This window comes from Aspergillus niger (genome assembly GCF_000002855.4).
Source record: "Aspergillus niger supercontig An08".
In the NCBI taxonomy this organism is placed as follows: Eukaryota; Fungi; Ascomycota; class Eurotiomycetes; order Eurotiales; family Aspergillaceae; genus Aspergillus; species Aspergillus niger.
This window is the reverse complement of record NT_166524.1, coordinates 2623728-2643542: the sequence shown is the minus strand read 5'-3', so window position 1 is coordinate 2643542 and position 19815 is coordinate 2623728. Positions and strand designations below refer to the sequence as shown.

Genomic DNA, 19815 nt, shown 5'->3' with positions numbered 1-19815 from the left:
CTCCTTGTGCTGACTGCTCGGTTTCTCTCAGTTGCTGCTTCTGCTGCCACTGCTGCAGCTGCTGCGAAAAGTGCATCGGTGCTGAATAATTGCCTTCCATCCGCTTCCTTCCCGAGTATACCCTTTTATTTTTCGCGACTCCTCGATCGACATTTTCACCCAGCGTCCCAAGACCGCATTCCTTATATACCTATGCCGCCTCGACGGACTCTAATTTCGCGCTCCTTAATTGCCCCTTTCTCCTGTATAATACTTTCGTCACGACATACATCGCCAGTAGATTACTTAGAAGAATGCGCAAAAATTCAGTTGCATGCATGACAGCCGTCCTGGTTTTTGTACGGTTAACCTTCTTCCCGCACTCTTCAGTATCTACCTATGCGCACGTCTGTATATGCGATGCCCGACATGCCCATGTACCAGGAAGCGGCCGCATAGCTTGAGGGCTCCATTTTGCACATCCTAGTAACACTTGCGGGGGAAAGCGCAGCGGCAGGCATTGACCTTGACAGTCCTTATAACTGTGGATAATCACATAAAGACACGAACAGAGTCATCGGAGAGTGGCCATCATCTCTCGGTTCAGCCTTCTCTCTTCCGCCTGGTAAACTGCAAACTGCCCTTCGCCCATCTCCTCAACGATCCAGTGAATCTCGGCTATTAGAGCTTCGGCTTCCGACCGCCTTGACGGTCCTTGTCCCCACACGGCTTGAGCGATAAGCCGACGAGCGTTGAGCGCCTGTGGGGAGGACGGCCCTAAATGCGGCCGGGCATCCATCCATGCGCAAATCGGTCTCTCGGTCCACTCTGCCTCCTCGTACTTCCCAACCTTTACCAGGTGCTCCGCTAGCATATGCGACGGCACTGGGTTCGATTTATATGGTGTCTTGTCCACCAGCATTCGAACGGTCTGTTCCGCTTCGGGAAGGTTCAACTCGTCCTGAAGGGCGTAAATCCCTTGCCATAGTCGGTACCACTGCTGGTAGTTGCTGGTGTAGAGGCTGCCCGGGGGGGAAGTGGCTGCTTCTTCCTGATCCAGTTTCTCCTGCAGGAGTCGTAGCAGGAGTATGAGCTTAGAGTGCTGGTCAGCGGTGCTCTCCTGGTCGATGGGCAGCTGTGCCAATTCAGCCTGTGTAAAGTTGCCGAGAAAATTGCGAGCGATCGAGTAGTCTATACCATTCCAGAAGAGACTAACGGGGACCGGTTCCTCCCACTGCGAATCCTTAAACATCTCCAAGGTCACAAGCATCTCGGCGGTGAACCGGGAGGTTGATGACTCTGCCGCCATGTTGATTAGCGATGTAAAATTTCGAGTCGCTAACACCGTCCACTTTCGATAGTCTTTCCATCTGACTGTCAGGCTGCGGATTCGCCGCTATTAAACTATATCCTGACTAGCCTTTTCCAACGTGGTGAATGGCCGCTGTTGCCTCTATCCCGGTATTAGGCGTCTGATTGGGAAGAAGCGCTCCAGATCCCACTTCTTACCTTGGTCTATCTTCCCCTAGGCCTTGTGTCTGCTCCGCTAAGATCTGCCATGGATTCAGTTTTCGTTTCTGACCGCCACCATGCAGTACAGTTACATCGCCTTCCTTTTAGTGCGAGGCACCCATGCTTGCGGACAACGCCGGGTCCAGTTGTTGCTCATCTATCCACTATGCAATTGGGGTGAGGCTCATCTGGAGCGCAGTTGATCCAATGGCTCTCTAGCCCAATATGGAGCCTCCCGGTCCCGCGGTGTATATTATTGCTTTCTCCGTTGCCGTACAGAGTCAACGATACACGATTTCAGTATCTTGGAGCCTGATCGCTGGATCTTCCGGCTTCGACTAGGATCCCTACCATAACTAGCACCTAGTGCGATGTTAGCGTGCGCCTAGAAGTACTAGAGGGATCCTAATCCTTTCACGACACCAGCCCAACGTGAGATCTGTGACAGAGACCGCCAAAGCAATCACTGCACACCAGGCCAATACTTTCCGGTATGCTTACTCTGGTGACCATGCAGCATTTGGCATAGAAGGTGGCCTTCTGCCGTCGGATAAGTTAAATACGCCAAACGCGTCTATCAAGGTGCCAGTTGGTCAAGGCTAACCCCTCGAGTCTTGCAAATCGAAGCATACGAGAAGAGTGCACCGTACCTGTCACATAATTCCCCCCCTACTAGTCCCGTAAGCACGGATCTCCTGTCGGACCTACAGATGCCTGCATCTATCCGACCAATTAACTCGGGACATGTCAGAGGCATCGGCTGAGCCGATCCTTGTAGCAGCACCCTGGGGCTCACCAATGGAAGGCTGCATAGACTGTTAGGTCATGGTAACCAATCATAGACTGGAACTGCAGGAAATGCTTGGTCACTTTTCTGATTACCATGCACCAAAGTGGCCATGATGCACCCTTGTTCTTTCATCGACAATAAGTTCTACGGCCACGTCAACATCGATAGTAGATACGTCATCATAAAAGACTCACCCAGGACTGTTTTTGACCGACAATTTTATCCCAGGCAGCAATTTTAGGTTTTAAGTCTCACTTCTGTAAATGGGAATTACCATCTATTATTTCCAATTATCTATCTGGTCCCTGGAATCTGTCGTGGGGCTAGCCTATCTGGGCGTAACAGAAAGCTATATCCAGTGAAGGCTTTAGGGCTGATGCTCTGACCCAAGGGAAGCCTGCTGCAGCTGTAGCCTGGCTGGATCATGCGCATTTGGCGGCACCTCTGACATGCCCTCCTTCATCAATTCATTTTCCATTTTGAGATCTCCCTAGAATACGGCTCTAGCATCTTCGAACCCCACTCTAAATGGCCTTTTCCAGTCCAGATGATATTCAACACGTACTGTTGTTCTTGATGGATGTGTTCAGTCCGGGTGTACAGAGTTCGGCGGCTCTTCGAACAGTTCAAGACTACCTTGTGCATGATTCTACCCGCCGTCAGTTGCCGACGCCACACTGTCAACATAAGTCTTCATACCACTGTGATACCACAGGTGCATATCAAACAGCAGAATACGGGGTTTCTATTTATTTCGAGAGATATGCTATCCAACATAGTAATATAGCTGGTGTATACTTCGACTATTTACAGAGCCTATATCTTTTCCGAGTAAGCTACAGTGCTTCTCATTCAGGGATATATTTCTCGGTGGGCCTGCCACAGCGCACTGCAAGCTATAACTAAGTGATAAATTCAACAAGATCAACTCCAATTCTAGCAATCACGTATGCCAAGTTTCATCTCTTCGAAAACCCCCTCGCCATATATCCTTAGCACCATCTATGTTGACCGCGTTCATTTAATGCAGTAGCCAAATGTAGGCGACAAATTCTGTCCGTCACAAACAGATTTTGGAGCTGTAGTTCTGGGTTAAGACGCCGAAGATTGACACGGTACTGCTACTTATCAGCCATGTTCGATCATTAGTTATACCAACTCGGGACACAACATACTCGTCTTGTTTTGTAAGTCCAAACACAAACCTGCTTGTACGGCATGGCTAGTTCCGGTGAGGTCTATAATCTATGAGCTGCTGGGTTCCTGCTGTACCTTATGGATGTATGGGTTCACTTACTTGCAACGTGTTTGGTCATATTCAACCCGATAGATGAGAATCCAGTGGGAAGGAACGCAAGAGAGCCAATTAAGGCGAGTAGCGAAGTTATCTTCATTATCCAATCTGTTGACCAAGGTGTCTGGGTGGAAGAGTCGGAAGAGGTATGTAGGATCAGGATTAATTGAGTGGGATTTTGGCTGCTTTTATATCTTCATATGCAGAGCTAGAGGTGCTATGTTTGACTGCATGTTGTTTGAGACCGCATCTAACAACAAATACTCATTTCAGCAGCGATATCCCATCGGTTACACATCGTTCAACCCATGAGTCTTGCAGATTGTATTCCAATGTTGTGATCTGCGGCGGAGATGCCTGATTATCTACTTCCTTACATATTCCAAGCGGTGGATGTCAACAAGATAGCAACCTAAGGCTCTCATGCAAGGTCTTAAATAGACGGCAGGGGGAGGTACTTCCCCAGACCTACTGGGACTGGGAAACGTTGTGCTATTGTGTGGCATTCATCACACCCTTGCTTATGTCGCTTGCGGGGTAAAGCAACAGCGAAAACGCACTCGATTTTGGGTACCTCTCATTTTATTGGCTCTATAGCTAATACTTGTGAGAGTACTGTGACATAATAAAACCAATTTTCGGCTACGGTCATGTCAGAGGTTGGAGAAGAGCGGAAATCTTACCAAGTTCATGCCATCTCTTCTCTCCACAGTACACCTTCAACGCGGGGTAGCTTTACTTCACTCGTGCATGGGGCTCGTTGGCAATGCCAAATCAAATCCTTGCGTGTTCTGGATTCGGGTTGGATTTCTGCGGTGATATGTGAGGGATAAAAGGCACAGGCTTCCTGATGACTCTTAACAGTCTAAGACAGTATACATCAACGACAAGGTCCTTCCAGTAATAGATGCCAGCTGAAGACTATGGTGTATTCCATAACGCACAGGTTCCAGAGATTAGTGTTTTGACAATCGTCCTTTGTAACCATTAGTAGCTTCCTAGCCCAATTTAAGTCCTCCTTCCAAGGCAGTAGTGATATGTCGGCTTTAGTTCCTTGCTGTAAGTAAGGAGACGGGTATATGTCAACGTAGTATAAAGTGAAGCAGGCGAATTTTACAAAATTTGCAATGGCCCATATGTGTTCAATCTTCGCACAACATCTGATTACTTTATATGATTTGTCATAGACCCACCACCTTCAACTCGAACTACAGCACTTGGACCAACATCACGGGTTGAACATGGACAAGGGTTGATAACCCGGGATGCATTCTTTGTCTGCCTCAAGTGTCGCTACTAGTTCCATCTTTTGTAAATTTTGGATATGTCCGTTTTCTTCTATCGCAACAAGCCATCCAACAAGAGAATACCGACCTGGATCACGTAATTCTGGCAATGGTCAACAGCCCCGTCCCGCAGAGCATACGGATTCTTGTTTTGTGAACCCCCCCCTGGAACGATATAATAATTTCGCCGTCTCCACTATATTCCGGCTCGGGAAACACCCTTGGGTCCTCTTTAGGCACGACTGATTGATAATGATATCGTAAGAAGTACAACCTTGGGCTGAGGACCTGCCACCCATCTTCCAGGATAAAACATCTTTCTGGACGATCAGCGCTGTCACAGGTGACGGGCCAGTGTGAACAAATCACATCGAAGGCACACATTGCGCGATGAAGACTCTGCACTCTATTGCGTCAAACACGCATACCATTATACCTGAAGCATCACCTCGTGTCCTATACGAGTCGTTAAACTTTTCTTCCTCTATACTGCCCACTTTTCATTTCTTCTACACTCCCGTTCTTGCTCGATCTCCACCGCTTCATACCGACAAACCTCCGGCTTTCAGTTTCTTCTTACGGTAAAACCAAAGCACCCCACGAGCAAGCTAGATTCCACACCAGATAACTTCAGTCAAGTCAACAGAACCTCAGTGGGTCTCAAGTTGAAGATCGGCAGTATCATAACCTCGTTGCGAGAACTCGGGGGAAATCTCGGGGAATCCGCGCTGAATCTGCCCCCGCGAACCCTAAGCGGACTTCCTCCGCAATCCTCAATTTCCCCGAGGATACGGACTATTCATCCAGCATTCCAACTATACTAGTTCTAGTGATCGGAAATTCCCCGACACCCCTGCATCAACAGAAGCATACCATATATAATGTCACTTTTTCCCCTCTGCCAAGGGAGGGGAAGTGAGTGTCCCCTCCTCTGCTATTCCTCGCCATGAAGCTTCAAACGGCTTCCGTACTGCTCGGCAGTGCTGCTGCTGCCTCGCCTTCCATGCAGACGCGGGCCTCCGTTGTCATCGACTACAATGTCGCACCTCCAAACCTATCCACTCTGCCCAATGGCTCCCTCTTCGAAACATGGCGTCCCCGCGCCCACGTCCTGCCCCCCAACGGCCAGATCGGTGACCCCTGCCTGCATTACACCGATCCCTCCACGGGCCTCTTCCACGTCGGCTTCCTTCACGATGGCAGCGGCATCTCCAGCGCCACCACTGATGATCTAGCCACCTACAAGGACCTCAACCAAGGCAACCAAGTCATTGTTCCCGGGGGTATCAACGACCCCGTCGCCGTCTTCGATGGCTCCGTCATCCCCAGCGGCATCAACGGCCTCCCCACTCTCCTCTACACCTCCGTCTCCTTCCTTCCCATCCACTGGTCCATCCCCTACACCCGCGGCAGTGAGACCCAATCCCTCGCTGTCTCCTCGGATGGCGGCAGCAACTTCACCAAGCTCGACCAGGGCCCCGTCATCCCTGGCCCTCCCTTCGCCTACAACGTCACCGCATTCCGGGACCCCTACGTCTTCCAAAACCCCACCCTCGACTCCCTCCTGCACAGCAAGAACAACACCTGGTATACCGTCATCTCCGGTGGTCTGCACGGCAAGGGCCCCGCCCAGTTCCTCTACCGCCAGTACGACCCGGACTTCCAGTACTGGGAGTTCCTCGGCCAATGGTGGCACGAGCCCACCAACTCCACTTGGGGTAACGGCACCTGGGCCGGCCGATGGGCCTTCAACTTCGAGACCGGCAACGTCTTCAGTCTCGACGAGTACGGATACAACCCCCACGGCCAGATCTTCTCCACGATCGGCACCGAGGGCTCTGACCAGCCCGTCGTGCCCCAGCTCACCAGCATCCACGACATGCTCTGGGTGTCCGGCAACGTCTCTCGCAATGGCTCTGTCTCGTTCACCCCGAACATGGCGGGCTTCCTCGACTGGGGCTTCTCCTCTTACGCAGCTGCCGGAAAGGTCCTCCCCTCGACTTCTCTGCCCTCGACGAAGAGCGGCGCCCCGGACCGCTTCATCTCGTACGTCTGGCTGTCCGGTGACCTGTTCGAACAGGCCGAAGGGTTCCCCACGAACCAGCAGAATTGGACCGGTACGCTGTTGCTTCCGCGAGAGTTGCGCGTGCTGTATATCCCCAATGTGGTGGACAATGCTCTGGCTCGGGAATCTGGTGCCTCGTGGCAGGTCGTGAGCAGCGATAGCAGTGCGGGCACCGTGGAGCTGCAGACACTGGGTATCTCCATTGCCCGGGAAACCAAGGCCGCCTTGCTGTCGGGAACGTCGTTCACCGAGTCCGACCGTACTCTGAACAGCAGTGGTGTTGTGCCGTTCAAGCGCTCCCCGTCCGAGAAGTTCTTTGTTTTGTCCGCGCAGCTGTCCTTCCCTGCTTCGGCTAGGGGATCGGGACTCAAAAGTGGATTCCAGATCCTCTCGTCGGAGCTGGAAAGCACCACTGTCTACTACCAGTTCTCGAATGAGTCGATTATTGTCGACCGCAGTAACACCAGTGCTGCGGCGCGTACCACGGATGGTATCGATAGCAGTGCGGAGGCTGGCAAGTTGCGCCTGTTTGACGTGTTGAATGGCGGAGAGCAGGCGATTGAGACGTTGGATTTGACTCTCGTGGTGGATAACTCGGTATTGGAGATCTATGCCAATGGTCGGTTTGCGTTGAGTACTTGGGTTCGGTGAGTATCTTCCTATTTTATCAATGAAGTGTTTATGATGCTAACGTGGGGATAGTTCTTGGTACGCCAATTCCACGAACATCAGTTTCTTCCAGAATGGCGTGGGTGGTGTTGCGTTCTCCAACGTGACCGTTTCCGAGGGCTTGTATGATGCTTGGCCGGATCGTCAGTCTTAATCAGTCTTGAGGTGATGCCTAAGTAGTATCAAGGATCACTCCAGGTCAGGTCATACTGATCCGACAGTTAATGTCAGATGCATCGCGTTCAAGAAGAACGGCAGACATTAATCATGAGGTGCAGCAAAGAAGGGGCTCCCCGTTCTTCGCAGCCCCTACCATGAACGCCGATGAGGCCGGGTCTATTGACAATATTATTTTCCTTCTTAACAACTGTTTTATTATATCACAAGAATCAAAGAAATCCAAGCCAGACTGCAATTCCGTCAACAATAACGCCATCGCTATGTAAATTGCCCCAGTTGTTTTCCCTTCCCGATACTTTACTGAACTGATACACGATGAAGACTTGTACTCGACGTTCGCGGTGAAATATGACTCGGTCGGAGAGGAGCTACTCCCAGCTCGTCAATCTGCGGAACAGGCTTCCTTTGCCCGACAAGTTGCGCGGACCCGTTCCCTGACTCTGAGGGTGCGGAATATGAATGTGCACGTGGTGCCTGTGGACCGGGGTACGCTACGATACTCCCCCTCGCTGGCTGATCAGACACTGTCGAGTATGTGCTTAGTGGTTGATACTGAGCCGGCGGGGTCAATGTCGTAGCAGGTGAAGTTTCGGGATCCAGGTTCAGCGAGACCTGCGCCCACGGAGGTGGTGCAAACTGACCGCTCGGGGCTCTCGAGGTAGAGGTAGAAGAAGAGGAAGAGGGACTGCTTGCAGGAGGAGTGATGCTCGGTGGCATGGCAGGGCGTAGAGTGAAAGGGACGCTTTTTCGGAAGACATTCGTGGTGGGTTGGACGCGAAGCACTTCATCCAGCTCCTCGTCCGTCCAGGTACGTCTAATGCGGACTTCGGGTGACGGTTCTGACGAGTAGAGATGGCCTAAGATAGAGGTGCGACACCATGTCTCTGCGTCTTCGGGGGTCGCGAAACCAATGACCAGGCCACTGCTGCTGTCGCGGAGATAGGTCATGGTGGGAGAGTGAGGGAGGTAGACGGCGGTGGGCTCGGCGGCGAAGATGCGGCCCTCGCGGTTTGATGCTTGGTATGCATTTGCATGGGTTGCCGAGTTGAAGACAAGCTTCAGCTCCTGTTTCTGGAAGATGAAGTATACATCGAACGCAGGGACGTCGTGGTCGGACATTTCTCGTGAAGGGACACGGACTCGTAGTGATGTGTTGTAGTGCGTACTGTCATTTGAGAGAGAACCGGGTGTTTTGATGGCTTAAAGGGGTAGGATGATAGGTCATCTGTTCAGGGTTATTTATATCCCAAACACACTGAATCTGACAGGGTCTGACACTACTACTAGTCTACTGCTACCCTGGGGCTGAAGCTGTGGCGGCTTTACCGCGGCCCCAATGGCTGCACGATCCGAATCCACTGCTCCGCCATCCCTCAGCCTCGTCAGGTCCAGTCGGGCACATCTCACGTCATCGATGCGGATTTCTTTGTGGTACTCTTTGTATGCTGCCCCCAACTTGGTGTGTCCGACGGTAAAGGGAGTGATGGTGAATTGATTGGTAATATTGGTTGATGAGATGGTCTGGGAAGTACTACACTACTAGTATTGAAGATGATGATGGAGCCCGACAAATCGATTGAGGATTTGCCTGCGTTATTGGCTCGAGATGGTTGCAGCTGAACAGTTGGACAGACTGCGCAGGATGGATGTCCCTGTCAATCCGGGAACCTGCATGAGAAAGTCAGCTTATGTGACAGCCAAGTTCATGTTTCTTTGGTTAGTTGCACATAGGGCAAACAGACGTTGCTTCATACATCAACCAGCTTCTATGGCTCAGTTGGTAGAGCGCATGACTAGTAATCATGAGGTCCGCGGTTCGAATCCGCGTGGAAGCATTTTTTGTCGTTTCTTCTCTCTCCTTGTTGTTTGCCTTGCACGGCGCATTTTCTGTACTGTTGGGCGATATATATTTTTATTTTTTTTATTTCTTTTTCGTAGTAAGGGGTGGTTGTGCTGTCTGCAGTTGTTCCAGTAGTACATAGTTAGGCCGATGGCTTAAGTTGTTAGAAGACTATTAACAGCAGATTAGAAATACAACTCGGTACTTCCAACATCTCAATTCTATGAGATACATAAGAAAATTCTATGACGGAATGGTTAGAATACAATACATTATCAAGGGTCCGAGTGCTCAATTCCTTGTCCATGAATTCATCTTAGAATTTGTCAGCCTCAATCATTCGCTTACTGAGCAGCTGCCGGACCAACGATATTCCGGACTACCCCTCGTGCCAGACTTTACCCCGCCTGCTTAAATCCAAAATTTTGTCTGCCCGAGCGGCAGAATCTCATAGAACCTTCCAAAAAAAGGGCGGTCAGCACTCGGTTGGCAGTTATCCCCGCTTCCTGATTGGTCAGCAAGCCCACCGCCTTGGGCTGGTGCGTTCTTCCGTGGCGTGAATCATCACTCAGCACCCGCACTCCGATCAGATTTTCTTCAGGAACTCATAGAACATTGTTACCCGTCTCGATCATCTTTTTGTCTCCTACCAAACAGACCACAATGTCGGCCGACGCTGATACCACGGAGTCGCAATTCCAGAAGATCGGGGATATCGTTGAGCGGAACGATGACACTGGTCTCATGCAGGTCGAAAGTCTCTGCATGAACTGCCACGAAAATGTATGTCCGATTGTACCACTGGGATGCAGTATGATGTCTCAAGGACCTGCCTAATGCGATGGAATCTAGGGAACTACCCGCCTGCTACTCCTCCGTGTACCTTTCTTCCGTGATCTCATTCTCGAGTCCTTCGAATGTCCGCACTGTTTCTTCAAGAACAATTCCATCAAGTCTGCCGGCCAGATCCAAGAATTGGGATGCAAATATACCCTGGAAGTTGAGAATGCGGAGGATTTACAGCGTCAAGTCGTCCGAAGTGATGTAGCCGTGTTCAAAATCGAATCCCTTGGTATTGAGATGCCGAAAGAGGCACAACTCACAACCGTCGAGGGTCTCGTTCAACGGATACATGAGTCCCTGTCGAGTGAACAACCCCTCCGCAAAGTCCAGGCGCCTGAAGTTCATGACGCCCTGGTGCCTCTGATTCAGAAACTAGAGGATTACCTGAACGGGACCGGATTTCCCTTCACCATTTCTTTAGATGATTATACTGGTAACTCTTGGATTGCCCCCAACACCGCAGATAAGGGCAACAAGTACAAGCGAACCGAGTACCCCCGGACTCAAGCACAAAACGAAGAGCTTGGCCTTAGCTCTGATTCTCAGCCCGCTGGCATCAAGCGGGTTGACGGATTCGGAGATCCCGAAGATCTGGATCTTGTTGATGGGGTTTACTCCTTGCCCGCTAATTGTCCCGGCTGTGCGAAGGACTGTGAGGTCAACATGCAGAAAATCTCCATCCCGCATTTTAAGGAAGTATTCAGTATGGACACCTTATTCTCATATTCATTTCTCACGGTCGATACTGACATGGAATACTAGTTTGGGCAACTGTCTGCCCTCATTGTGGCTATAAGTCAAACGAAGTCAAGACCGGAGGCGCAATTCCAGAGAAGGGCACCCGTATCACATTGTCCGTTCAAAATGAGGTAGACTTGAACCGAGACGTCCTTAAGTCTAACAGTTGCTCTATGTACAGTGAGGAGCTGGAGCTTGAAGGTAAGGCCTTCTTCGTGATGACCTAGGTATATGACATAGTACTAAGATCTTCTAGTTCAATCCGGCACCCTGGGATCACGATTCACCACCATCGAAGGTATTCTGACTGAGATTCGTGATCAATTGACCTCCACAATCTTCGATGTTGAGGACACCGCTCGGCAGGGTGGAGATAGTATGCCTGGGGATGAAAAGAGCAAGTGGGACAGCTTCTTTGCACGCCTTGAGAAGGCGATCAGCGGTGAACTGAAATTCACGATCACCTTGGTGGACCCGCTGTCAAACAGTTATGTGCAGGACCTGTGCGCGCCTGCGGCTGATCCGCAGCTCACGGTTGAAGAGTATACCCGGACTGAAGAGGAGGAGGAAGAGTTTGGATTAAAAGATATGAAGACTGAGGGATATGAGCAGGACGCCGAGGAGAACAAGCAGTAGAAGGGGGGTGTTTGGGTCTGACGTCGACTAAGTTACTAAATATATCCAGATCAGCGGTCGAATAAATACAATTATATTAGTAGAACTCTGATACTCCTTTGGAATATCCGCCTTCAAGAATTTTATTATTTCTAAAGCCTATGGATCCATAGTATTATCGATATATAAACAGATTTACTAATTTCCATATCTCCAGCAGAATGAGTGTCCTCGGTGATCACATGAAATTCAGTTATGGCATATATCGCAGCATATTGTGGACTCTATTGTCTTAGATCTGTTGTTGGGTTATATATATTTCCTCCACAGCAACCGGGGAACTTCAATCTTGACATTTCGACGATCGTAAGTACTAGCTCATAAACATCATCAGCTACGCCACCTTAATCCTTCAACACCTCTCCATTTCCGACACATTCATCAAATCTGGTACTACATTGAACAGCTACTCATAGTCCTCATCCTAAGAGTGAATCGTCTTGAGGCCAAAAAGGCAGATGCGACCGTGGAGAAGAGTACACGGCAAGGGTTCAGGAAAGCACGGTCCAAGTTGAACCCGACCGACCGAGCCATTCCAAATATTGTCACTACTTACGAGGCGGCCTGCGGTATACACACAAATAATTTAGAGAAAAGAATTCCAATTTGCATCATTGCTATCATTACTATTATTTACATTCACCGCATGACTATACAAGACTTTTAATAACACGGTGATCGCTACACCAATCAAACATGAATATCCAATCATCACCCAAGTACTTCTGTCTCATCTCTCTCCATTTAGTCCATAGCAGCACCCTCCTGGCAAGCAATCGGGCTAGAGCGGTAGTTCAGCTCTGTAGTGGTGTTGTAATTCCACCAGAAGCTCAGGTGCTGCGGGTAGGATGCAGACACGTTGCAGGTGGTCGTGTAGTCGGGCAGGTCCTTGTTCAGGATGGCAGTGTAGTTGGCCAGAGGGCAGGAGTAGCCTGGTCCGGAGGTGCAGTCGTTGAAGGGGAGCACGGCCTCGTTCAGTACCAGACGCACGTAGGTGCCCTCGTCCGATAGAGCGGTGGCCTGGCAGCTGAGGCGCTCGATGGTCAGGTGGCCACCCTGGGGCACGATGTTGCCGGTCGAGTAGGGGTTGCCGAAGGCGACGCGGTCCAGGGGCAGGTCTTCGGTGGGGATGAGGACGCCCAGGGCGGCGAGGATGGGGGTGATGTTGGTGTCGTGGGCGCTGTAGTATGTTAGTGAAGGGTTTCTTTGACAGGAGGGGTGAGTCTGCGTGAGACGTACAAGTTGAAGAACAAGGAGCCGGCTTCCTTGGGTCCTTGATTCAGGAGAGTGAGACTGGCATTGGCATAGACAGCGCCCACAGCGGCCATGTTCTTGTCACCGGGACTGTGTTGATCATTTAGTTGCCGATCCAGGTTTAATTTGAGGAAGGAAGGAATAATCTCACCCTGCGCAGTAGTAGTAGTTTAGATCCTCAACGTAGCCGAAGCTGACCCATTCGTCTTGGGTGAAGGCGTTGATCCAGTTGGAGAAGGGACGAGCATTAAGCTCAAAGGAGGCCATTACTGATACATTGTCAGCTTCCGTTGGACTCGAAGATTATCAGATGCCACAGAGAGTGTCACATACCCATCAGGTTGTAGACATCGGATGCAGTGAGGTTCATGCCAGGGTTTTGCGAGTTGAGACGGGCAGCAGCAATCTTGAACTGGGGCAGCTGGTTGGTCAGGTTGTCGCAGGTGGTCTGGTCGTTGTCGGTGTCACAGGTGGGAGTCAGGCTGTCGGCACCCATGACCTCGGACTCGGAGATGATGTTGAGGGCCGCGTTGGTGGAGTAGTTGTAGCCAAAGAAACCCTCGCCGAACTTGCGGGCCGTGTTGATGACCCGTCCGTAGCCACTGGAGAAGAAGGGCACGACTGTCTCGCCGTCCCAAAGGTGGCCGTAGCGGGCCTTGTACTCGTTGCCATGGTTGTAAGCATCCAGCAGACCGGCGTAGGGACCGCTGGTGGTCTCGGCATTGTAATAGCACTCGTTGGGGACGTAGTAGGTCCAGTCGTTAAGGAAGGCCAGGTCACCCTTGTATTCGGTGGTGTTGATGCTGTAGACCTTGGCTAGAGCCTCCTCAATGCTCTTGCCGGCGGAAGGGGAAGGGTAGCGCTCGCCGTGACGCTTGATCATGATGACTTGATCGACCTCGCAGCCGGTCGGGGGATCGCGGGCGATTCCATACGACACCCGCTCAGAGTAGGGTCCGTTACCACCGTAGTGCTTCAGGATGCTGTAGCCATCGCGGAACTCCTGAGAGAACTGCTTTTCCTGGGTGGACTGGGGAATGGCAGCGCCGTAGGAGAAAGCGGATGCGCCCGTGGCCAGGGCACAGGCCAGGGTGAGGAGAGAAGTGCGAGGCATTCTGGAGTTACTATTGACGGAAACGGGAGGAAATGCTTCGAGGCTTAGAGATGGCGAGCGGGGTGCATTTCGAGAGGGAGGGGTCCGGAGGGCGTTTTATACCCTGCGATCGGAGGTACATTGCGGTCCGGCATGCATCTGTGAGCTGGTCGCCTCATGCGTCGCCAGGAGTCGGCTCGAGAGGTGAGCTAGAAAAGTAGCGGAAGCGAGGACGGAGGAATGTCTACCAGTGACAGACTCACACATGAGCCCACGTGCTCAGCATCCCAAAGCGAGCAGCTCTCGGCTCGATGTAACAGGGCTGAATTCCACCTCTTAGTGGGAGCTGCGGGATTCGAATCATACACAGGAGTCCAGAGGCGTGGTTTCGGTCAGCTCTCCCATTGGCAGGAGGGACGGGCGGGACGGAGACAGGCACGGACTGCCGTTGGTCAATGGCAGCAGCTTGATCTACTAGTAGTTTAGTGGTCATGCACCCGGCAAGGGCTTATCTCCGGGGTTGCTGCCGGTGTCTTCCCACTCCCTTCTCCATCCCTCGCGTCCCCGCTGCTCGCATTGGCAACGGAGTCACCGACGAAAAGTCTGTCTCAGAGCATACCATAAAGAAATAGCAACCTGACAAGCTAAGGTACTGACAAGCGATGATGTCCCTTATGGATGTACTGCTTCGCAGAGGTAAACAACGGCTCGGGGTTGCCCGCCCGGGCAATCCAGGCCGAGCTCAAGCTTCCTTGGCCAAAGCTTGGTCTTGCCAGCCAAGGCGCCACTCCCTCGGCCACGCGGTTCTGCCACGCCATGTTACTCGCTTTCCCATGGCTTGGGACGTCTGGAAGGAACGGAAGACCAATGTAACAATCACACTCCGCGATCGGAATCGATCTAGTGTCAGGCAACTGGATTAGCTGACATGCGGCATTTGTCGCTGAAACTTTGCACCGTTGGCCTCACCAGTACAGGTGGTGTAGGGAGCCTGGGGAAATGGGACCAAGCCGGGGTGGATGTTTCCTTTCAAACCCACCGGGCCAGTCTGCGTCAGGCCTGCCTGCACGTGCGAGTCACGGCTTGTTCTGCCAGGGCGATGAGATCCGGTTTCTACGCGTCGCAAATTACATCCTGAGTCATGCCAGTCCGGGTGTAACCGTAGAGGGAGTGACTATCGCCTATGCATAAACCATGTGACGGGACTGGAGAGTGCTCAAGTGAAGTCGCTCTGCTAGGTGGCAAGTGTACCCTGCAGCTTCAATGAGCTTCCCCTGGATCCTAACCTTAATCGTCCTTGAACCGTTTGACGTACATGTCCTTATCGCTTGACATATACCCGGCACCACCTTCCATGTGGGACAAACTCTTACTCTTATTTGCCGCAGGAGCAGCGCTATCGAATGGTAGTTTAGGTAGCCGGTTTCCCGAGACTAAATACGCTGTAAAGGATTAAAAGGAAGAGGGAATCCGTCGCTTCTATGACGTAGGAATAAGATTGTACCAGCCAAAGACCCGCTTTGGCATGGCAGGGACATAGCTGGCACATGGCTACAGTGTGGAAGTGATCGTCTTTTTAAGGCTGTGTTTCTCACAAGACTAGATGAACGACTCAATTCAATCAAATCCTCAGAACGGAGTCTCGAGCAATAATCTGAAGCACTATGCAGTAAGAATCTGAACTTTGTCTTTGTTCTATCACTTGGCTCAAATAGTTCAACCATGCAGCAACAAAGCTAATAATTCAGCCAAACCAGCCGGAAGTGGCTAATTCCCACGAGGCTCAGCTAATTCACTAGAGTTGAGTATAACTGAAGACCTTAACACCGTCTTGGCTCCGTGGCTCCGTCTTTGTCTCGCATGATTTGCAAACGGCCAGTGAATGTTGTGGTACGCGTAGCAATGCCACATGGCAATGGTACTGGTACATGGGTTAGATATTGTCTCATCACATCCATCCATCCAAGCACTTACCTCCAGAACATGAATACACATCCGATCCAATAGAACACTAGCCCAGCTACTGTCCGGCCATCTTTTCCGTACGCCAAAGAGATCCAGTTCCAGTTGCCGCGGATGGCTGCCTCTTCATCCGCTGACACGCCGTGTATCTGAATTCCCTGGGTCGCCACGATAAGTGTAATTACTATGCATGCTGCTAGTTGGGACAGACTTGCCGCAGCAGCACCAAGTTTCCATGTCCACTGAATGCAACGGGTCTCTTTCCGCTCCGGCCAGAAAGAGTCGAATATCAGGAGGAGGCTCAAGACGCCTAATGGAAGGATGCAAGCGCACATCCCGAAAGCGAAGCTGCTAAGTAGGTTGCTGGTGTTAATCCGAGCATCAGGGAACCCGGTATAGATTGGTCCTGTAGTTCATTGTAGCCTGTCGAGCCGTCAGGATAGATGAACAAGGGGGGAAAGGCAAGCGTACGGTTGCTAGCAGAGATGATCAGGAAATGTCCAATGATAGTAGCATGGTCAGCTAGGTAGACCACGAACCCGGTTCGCCTGAAGAAACAGATCTTGTTGTACGTGCAGGAGCTGCTGGAGTTGACCCATTGCACCTCCTGCCGGGAGATGTTGCGTATCAAGGGGGCCATGACCGAATATGCTATTTTGACCCTGGAAAAGTCTCCGCTGATGCGGAAGTTCGCCAAAAATCCAAGATATAGACAATGGCTGTGAGTTAATGATCCATGACGTGACATGACTGTTAGTGAATGGCCCACGATGTATATATGGCGGTTATAAAATGACGAGATTATACAACTGGTGTACATGTGTAGAGCCCCGTGTCCGGACCTGGACTGCCAGGGGCAGTTTCCGCCTATAGAGCCGCTCATCCTGCTGGCACGAAGCTTTCGGGAAGGCATCATTCTTTTGTCTGCCGATCACTCCTGGATCTGACTCAGGTTTTTGTCTCCCAGCAAACCCATTGCAAGTTATGCGACACGGAGTTCATTCCATCATGCAGCGGACGGTGTCTCTGAAAAGAAGCCCTAAATGAGCACGTCATGGCTCCTCATGACTGGGATATGGTACCAGATAAATTTGTGCTGGGGTCTGACGTTGGAGCGAAGGCATCGTCCGTTGAGCCGTACATGACATTCTATGACTGGTTGCCATAGTTGTTAGTCCAGGTATTTGATCATACATGGAAACTCGGCAAACACAAGATAGAAACTGGCAACTTGTATGATAAGATGCGTTTCCCCAGCGGGCATCCATGGCAGGTTTAGAATGAGGCGTATATCTACGGTCCCTCCATAAAGTGCGGATAAACAGGCCTGTCACAGAGCTCCTCTTCCACGAATGGCCTATTAGATCCAGCAAAATGAGCCAAGAATAGTAGTGTCCTCCTCCAACTCTCTTAGATTGGGATTATCAACATTGGGCATACTGGAGTCGCTGTCGGCCGTGATTTGGGCCTGGCGGGTAATGCGACATGTTAGATTGGCAGCGATGCAGGTGGAGCAGGAAGAGACACGGTTGCATTTAGTCTACGAGAGTGAAATTCGGTTAGAATGCAAATGCACCTAAGGTTCATGGGGTTAAGACGAGTGTCTCACCTTGCGACTCCGGCACTGGTCACACAGAACACCATCATCAACAAATCGATCAAATGAATCGGCAATGGTCAATGAGGTAAGGCATGCTAAGGGATGAGACGATGAGAGTCCAACTCACAGCCGGTCTTTTGCTGTTTCCACGGGTGCCGATACCGACCTCCATAGCGCGGGACATTGGCTGGTCTACACAGTACGCTCTGTGGTTGCATGTGGGGGAGGGACAATCGGTGCAACTCGCGGCGGAACCGGAGCTGCCAGGCAGTTATTCCAGCCCCATCCAGTAGATAGTAGTAGTTGGTAGTCAGATCCATGCAGACCAACCGAGTCAACGCTAGCAGTGTGAGAGACTGCCTGAGGCAATCATTCTCAATATGCTCTTCCCTCTTTGGGAGGGAATGTAGGAGTTGCCTCGCCATCGGGATGCCAACTAGAAAGGCCGAGATTGAGGTTAGCGCGGGACCCGCGCTAACCCGAATCTCGGTCGGCACATTTCCCCATCGGGCAGTCCTCGGATTCGGAGAGGGTAACACACAAAGTACTATGCCCAACATGCTTGCCGACCAGAAACACCACGGTCCGTGACCGGGGACTAGGGAGAGACCCATCCAAGATGATGCCGAACACTCGCAATTCCATTCGCATAAGGTGGTAGAGAGGTATAAAGTCACCGGGAGAAGTCCATGGTCTCATAGTCAAAGCATTCCAAACCCTTCCGACCAAGTCCCTTGAACTTCCTCCCCATTCCCCACATCACAATGACTTCCTACCCTCCCAGAAAGTGCTGCTTCCAGGGCGTCAAGCACGAAGGCGACGCAACTGGGGACTTCATCACCATTGATGACTTTGAAGTCTACAAGAAGGCCCCCGAGGGTGCCGCTCCCGAGAAGGCAATCATTCTGTCTGTCCCACCTCATTGCAGTGGTAGCAAATCGTTAGTCTGAACTGACCGCAAAATAGACTGACTGATATCCTGGGCCACCGCTTCAAGAATGCTCAGTTGATCGCCGACCAGTTCGCCGCCAATGGCTACTTGGTCCTGATCCCCGATCTCTTCTATGGTGATCCCATCCCCATTGGTGGCTCCGCGGGCCTGGACCTCCACAAATGGCTGGTGGGCGAGTACCACGAGAAGAAGATCGCACACACTCCCCCCGTCATTGACCCCATCCTGGAAAAGTGCATTACTGAACTGCGCACCAAGTACAACATCAAGGTAGGTCCAGCTCTCCGCTGCTAATAGCGGGCCGGACGAACGCTGGGACTAATGTTCTGACAGAAAATCGGTGCCATCGGATACTGCTTTGGCGCCAAGTATGTCGTTCGTTTCTTGAAGCCCGACCAAGGCAAGGTGGATGTCGGTTTCCTGGCGCACCCTAGTCTGGTCGAGAAGGAGGAATTGGAGGCCATCAAGGGTCCCCTGGCCATTGCGGCGGCCGAGAAGGACCATGTCTTCCCCGCCGAGAAGCGACACGAGTCGGAGCAAATCTTGGAAACGCTGGCGTTGCCCTATGCACTGACTCTCTATGGCGGTGTTGGACACGGGTGAGTGATTTTTTCCCCTGAACCCAATGAAATACGCATCAGGCTGATCATGTCATAGATTCGCGCTGCGGGGAGACCTCAGCGACCCCAAGGTGCTGTTCGCCAAGGAGAACGCCTTCATCCAGGCGCTGCAGTGGTTTGATGAGCACTTGACGGTGTGAGTGGGCAACTGCGAGTCGGAGGGGAGGGGGAGATTCGGTAGCTTAAATAGCTGCGAGCAGTAGACTAGTAATGGCTGATGACCACGCTATAAATATCATGATGGCTAGAATGAATGTGCATGAAATCCGTCCCCACTTGTCTGTCTCTTACTCCGGGATCCATTCCCCAACAGGGTTACGTAGCATGACCTTCAATCCAGGATTCAATACGAGTCCCAACTAATGAGTCCTTGTTTTTAGTATCATGTGAGTGAGGTGGATGTAGAGTTACTATCAACTGAAGGCCTGGGCACTCGGCGCAGAGTATATTAATGTACAACATT

The 19815-nt window shown here is 51.4% G+C and overlaps 13 protein-coding genes and 1 non-coding gene across 14 annotated transcripts; 5 read left to right on the top strand and 9 right to left on the bottom strand.

The window, feature by feature from the left end:
- Positions 1 to 553: 553 nt before the first annotated feature.
- On the bottom strand, positions 554 to 1288 carry An08g11120 (uncharacterized protein; the record flags this gene model as incomplete). The annotated part of the gene is made up of 1 exon (XM_001393177.1): positions 554 to 1288. One exon carries the CDS (start codon positions 1286 to 1288, stop codon positions 554 to 556), a length of 735 nt encoding a protein of 244 aa, XP_001393214.1.
- A 196-nt stretch (positions 1289 to 1484) lies between these two features.
- Positions 1485 to 2303, bottom strand: An08g11110 (hypothetical protein; the record flags this gene model as incomplete). Its single annotated transcript, XM_059749412.1, has 5 exons — positions 1485 to 1592; positions 1769 to 1838; positions 1924 to 1957; positions 2096 to 2141; positions 2229 to 2303. 5 exons carry the CDS (start codon positions 2301 to 2303, stop codon positions 1485 to 1487), a joined length of 333 nt encoding a protein of 110 aa, XP_059604197.1.
- A 970-nt stretch (positions 2304 to 3273) lies between these two features.
- An08g11100 (hypothetical protein) lies at positions 3274 to 3675 on the bottom strand (the record flags this gene model as incomplete). The annotated part of the gene is made up of 3 exons (XM_059749410.1): positions 3274 to 3399; positions 3457 to 3503; positions 3579 to 3675. The coding sequence occupies 3 exons, from the start codon at positions 3673 to 3675 to the stop codon at positions 3274 to 3276; spliced, it is 270 nt and encodes an 89-aa protein (XP_059604196.1).
- Positions 3676 to 3928: 253 nt separating this feature from the next.
- An08g11090 (uncharacterized protein) lies at positions 3929 to 4308 on the top strand (the record flags this gene model as incomplete). Its single annotated transcript, XM_059749409.1, has 3 exons — positions 3929 to 3970; positions 4024 to 4112; positions 4233 to 4308. 3 exons carry the CDS (start codon positions 3929 to 3931, stop codon positions 4306 to 4308), a joined length of 207 nt encoding a protein of 68 aa, XP_059604195.1.
- Positions 4309 to 4349: 41 nt separating this feature from the next.
- An08g11080 (uncharacterized protein) lies at positions 4350 to 5245 on the bottom strand (the record flags this gene model as incomplete). The annotated part of the gene is made up of 4 exons (XM_059749408.1): positions 4350 to 4489; positions 4769 to 4853; positions 4950 to 5006; positions 5081 to 5245. The coding sequence occupies 4 exons, from the start codon at positions 5243 to 5245 to the stop codon at positions 4350 to 4352; spliced, it is 447 nt and encodes a 148-aa protein (XP_059604194.1).
- A 562-nt stretch (positions 5246 to 5807) lies between these two features.
- suc1 (beta-fructofuranosidase precursor suc1-Aspergillus niger) lies at positions 5808 to 7577 on the top strand (the record flags this gene model as incomplete). The annotated part of the gene is made up of 1 exon (XM_001393172.3): positions 5808 to 7577. One exon carries the CDS (start codon positions 5808 to 5810, stop codon positions 7575 to 7577), a length of 1770 nt encoding a protein of 589 aa, XP_001393209.3.
- A 495-nt stretch (positions 7578 to 8072) lies between these two features.
- On the bottom strand, positions 8073 to 8894 carry An08g11060 (uncharacterized protein; the record flags this gene model as incomplete). Its single annotated transcript, XM_001393171.1, has 1 exon — positions 8073 to 8894. One exon carries the CDS (start codon positions 8892 to 8894, stop codon positions 8073 to 8075), a length of 822 nt encoding a protein of 273 aa, XP_001393208.1.
- Positions 8895 to 9537: 643 nt separating this feature from the next.
- Positions 9538 to 9610, top strand: tRNA-Thr (AGT). Its single transcript has one exon. It is a non-coding gene; the product is annotated as a tRNA-Thr (tRNA).
- A 668-nt stretch (positions 9611 to 10278) lies between these two features.
- An08g11040 (uncharacterized protein) lies at positions 10279 to 11832 on the top strand (the record flags this gene model as incomplete). The annotated part of the gene is made up of 4 exons (XM_001393170.3): positions 10279 to 10398; positions 10468 to 11161; positions 11221 to 11397; positions 11453 to 11832. 4 exons carry the CDS (start codon positions 10279 to 10281, stop codon positions 11830 to 11832), a joined length of 1371 nt encoding a protein of 456 aa, XP_001393207.1.
- A 783-nt stretch (positions 11833 to 12615) lies between these two features.
- phyB (acid phosphatase aph, 3-phytase phyB-Aspergillus niger) lies at positions 12616 to 14239 on the bottom strand (the record flags this gene model as incomplete). Its single annotated transcript, XM_001393169.3, has 4 exons — positions 12616 to 13051; positions 13111 to 13215; positions 13277 to 13394; positions 13459 to 14239. 4 exons carry the CDS (start codon positions 14237 to 14239, stop codon positions 12616 to 12618), a joined length of 1440 nt encoding a protein of 479 aa, XP_001393206.1.
- A 238-nt stretch (positions 14240 to 14477) lies between these two features.
- Positions 14478 to 15756, bottom strand: An08g11020 (hypothetical protein; the record flags this gene model as incomplete). The annotated part of the gene is made up of 7 exons (XM_059749407.1): positions 14478 to 14660; positions 14716 to 14821; positions 14876 to 15065; positions 15176 to 15281; positions 15350 to 15470; positions 15558 to 15660; positions 15723 to 15756. The coding sequence occupies 7 exons, from the start codon at positions 15754 to 15756 to the stop codon at positions 14478 to 14480; spliced, it is 843 nt and encodes a 280-aa protein (XP_059604193.1).
- A 229-nt stretch (positions 15757 to 15985) lies between these two features.
- Positions 15986 to 16820, bottom strand: An08g11010 (uncharacterized protein; the record flags this gene model as incomplete). The annotated part of the gene is made up of 3 exons (XM_059749406.1): positions 15986 to 16139; positions 16193 to 16586; positions 16652 to 16820. 3 exons carry the CDS (start codon positions 16818 to 16820, stop codon positions 15986 to 15988), a joined length of 717 nt encoding a protein of 238 aa, XP_059604192.1.
- A 720-nt stretch (positions 16821 to 17540) lies between these two features.
- An08g11000 (hypothetical protein) lies at positions 17541 to 18100 on the bottom strand (the record flags this gene model as incomplete). The annotated part of the gene is made up of 3 exons (XM_059749405.1): positions 17541 to 17720; positions 17790 to 17875; positions 17908 to 18100. The coding sequence occupies 3 exons, from the start codon at positions 18098 to 18100 to the stop codon at positions 17541 to 17543; spliced, it is 459 nt and encodes a 152-aa protein (XP_059604191.1).
- A 444-nt stretch (positions 18101 to 18544) lies between these two features.
- An08g10990 (uncharacterized protein) lies at positions 18545 to 19715 on the top strand (the record flags this gene model as incomplete). The annotated part of the gene is made up of 5 exons (XM_059749403.1): positions 18545 to 18687; positions 18747 to 19002; positions 19066 to 19331; positions 19390 to 19488; positions 19601 to 19715. 5 exons carry the CDS (start codon positions 18545 to 18547, stop codon positions 19713 to 19715), a joined length of 879 nt encoding a protein of 292 aa, XP_059604190.1.
- Between the last annotated feature and the right edge of the window lie 100 nt (positions 19716 to 19815).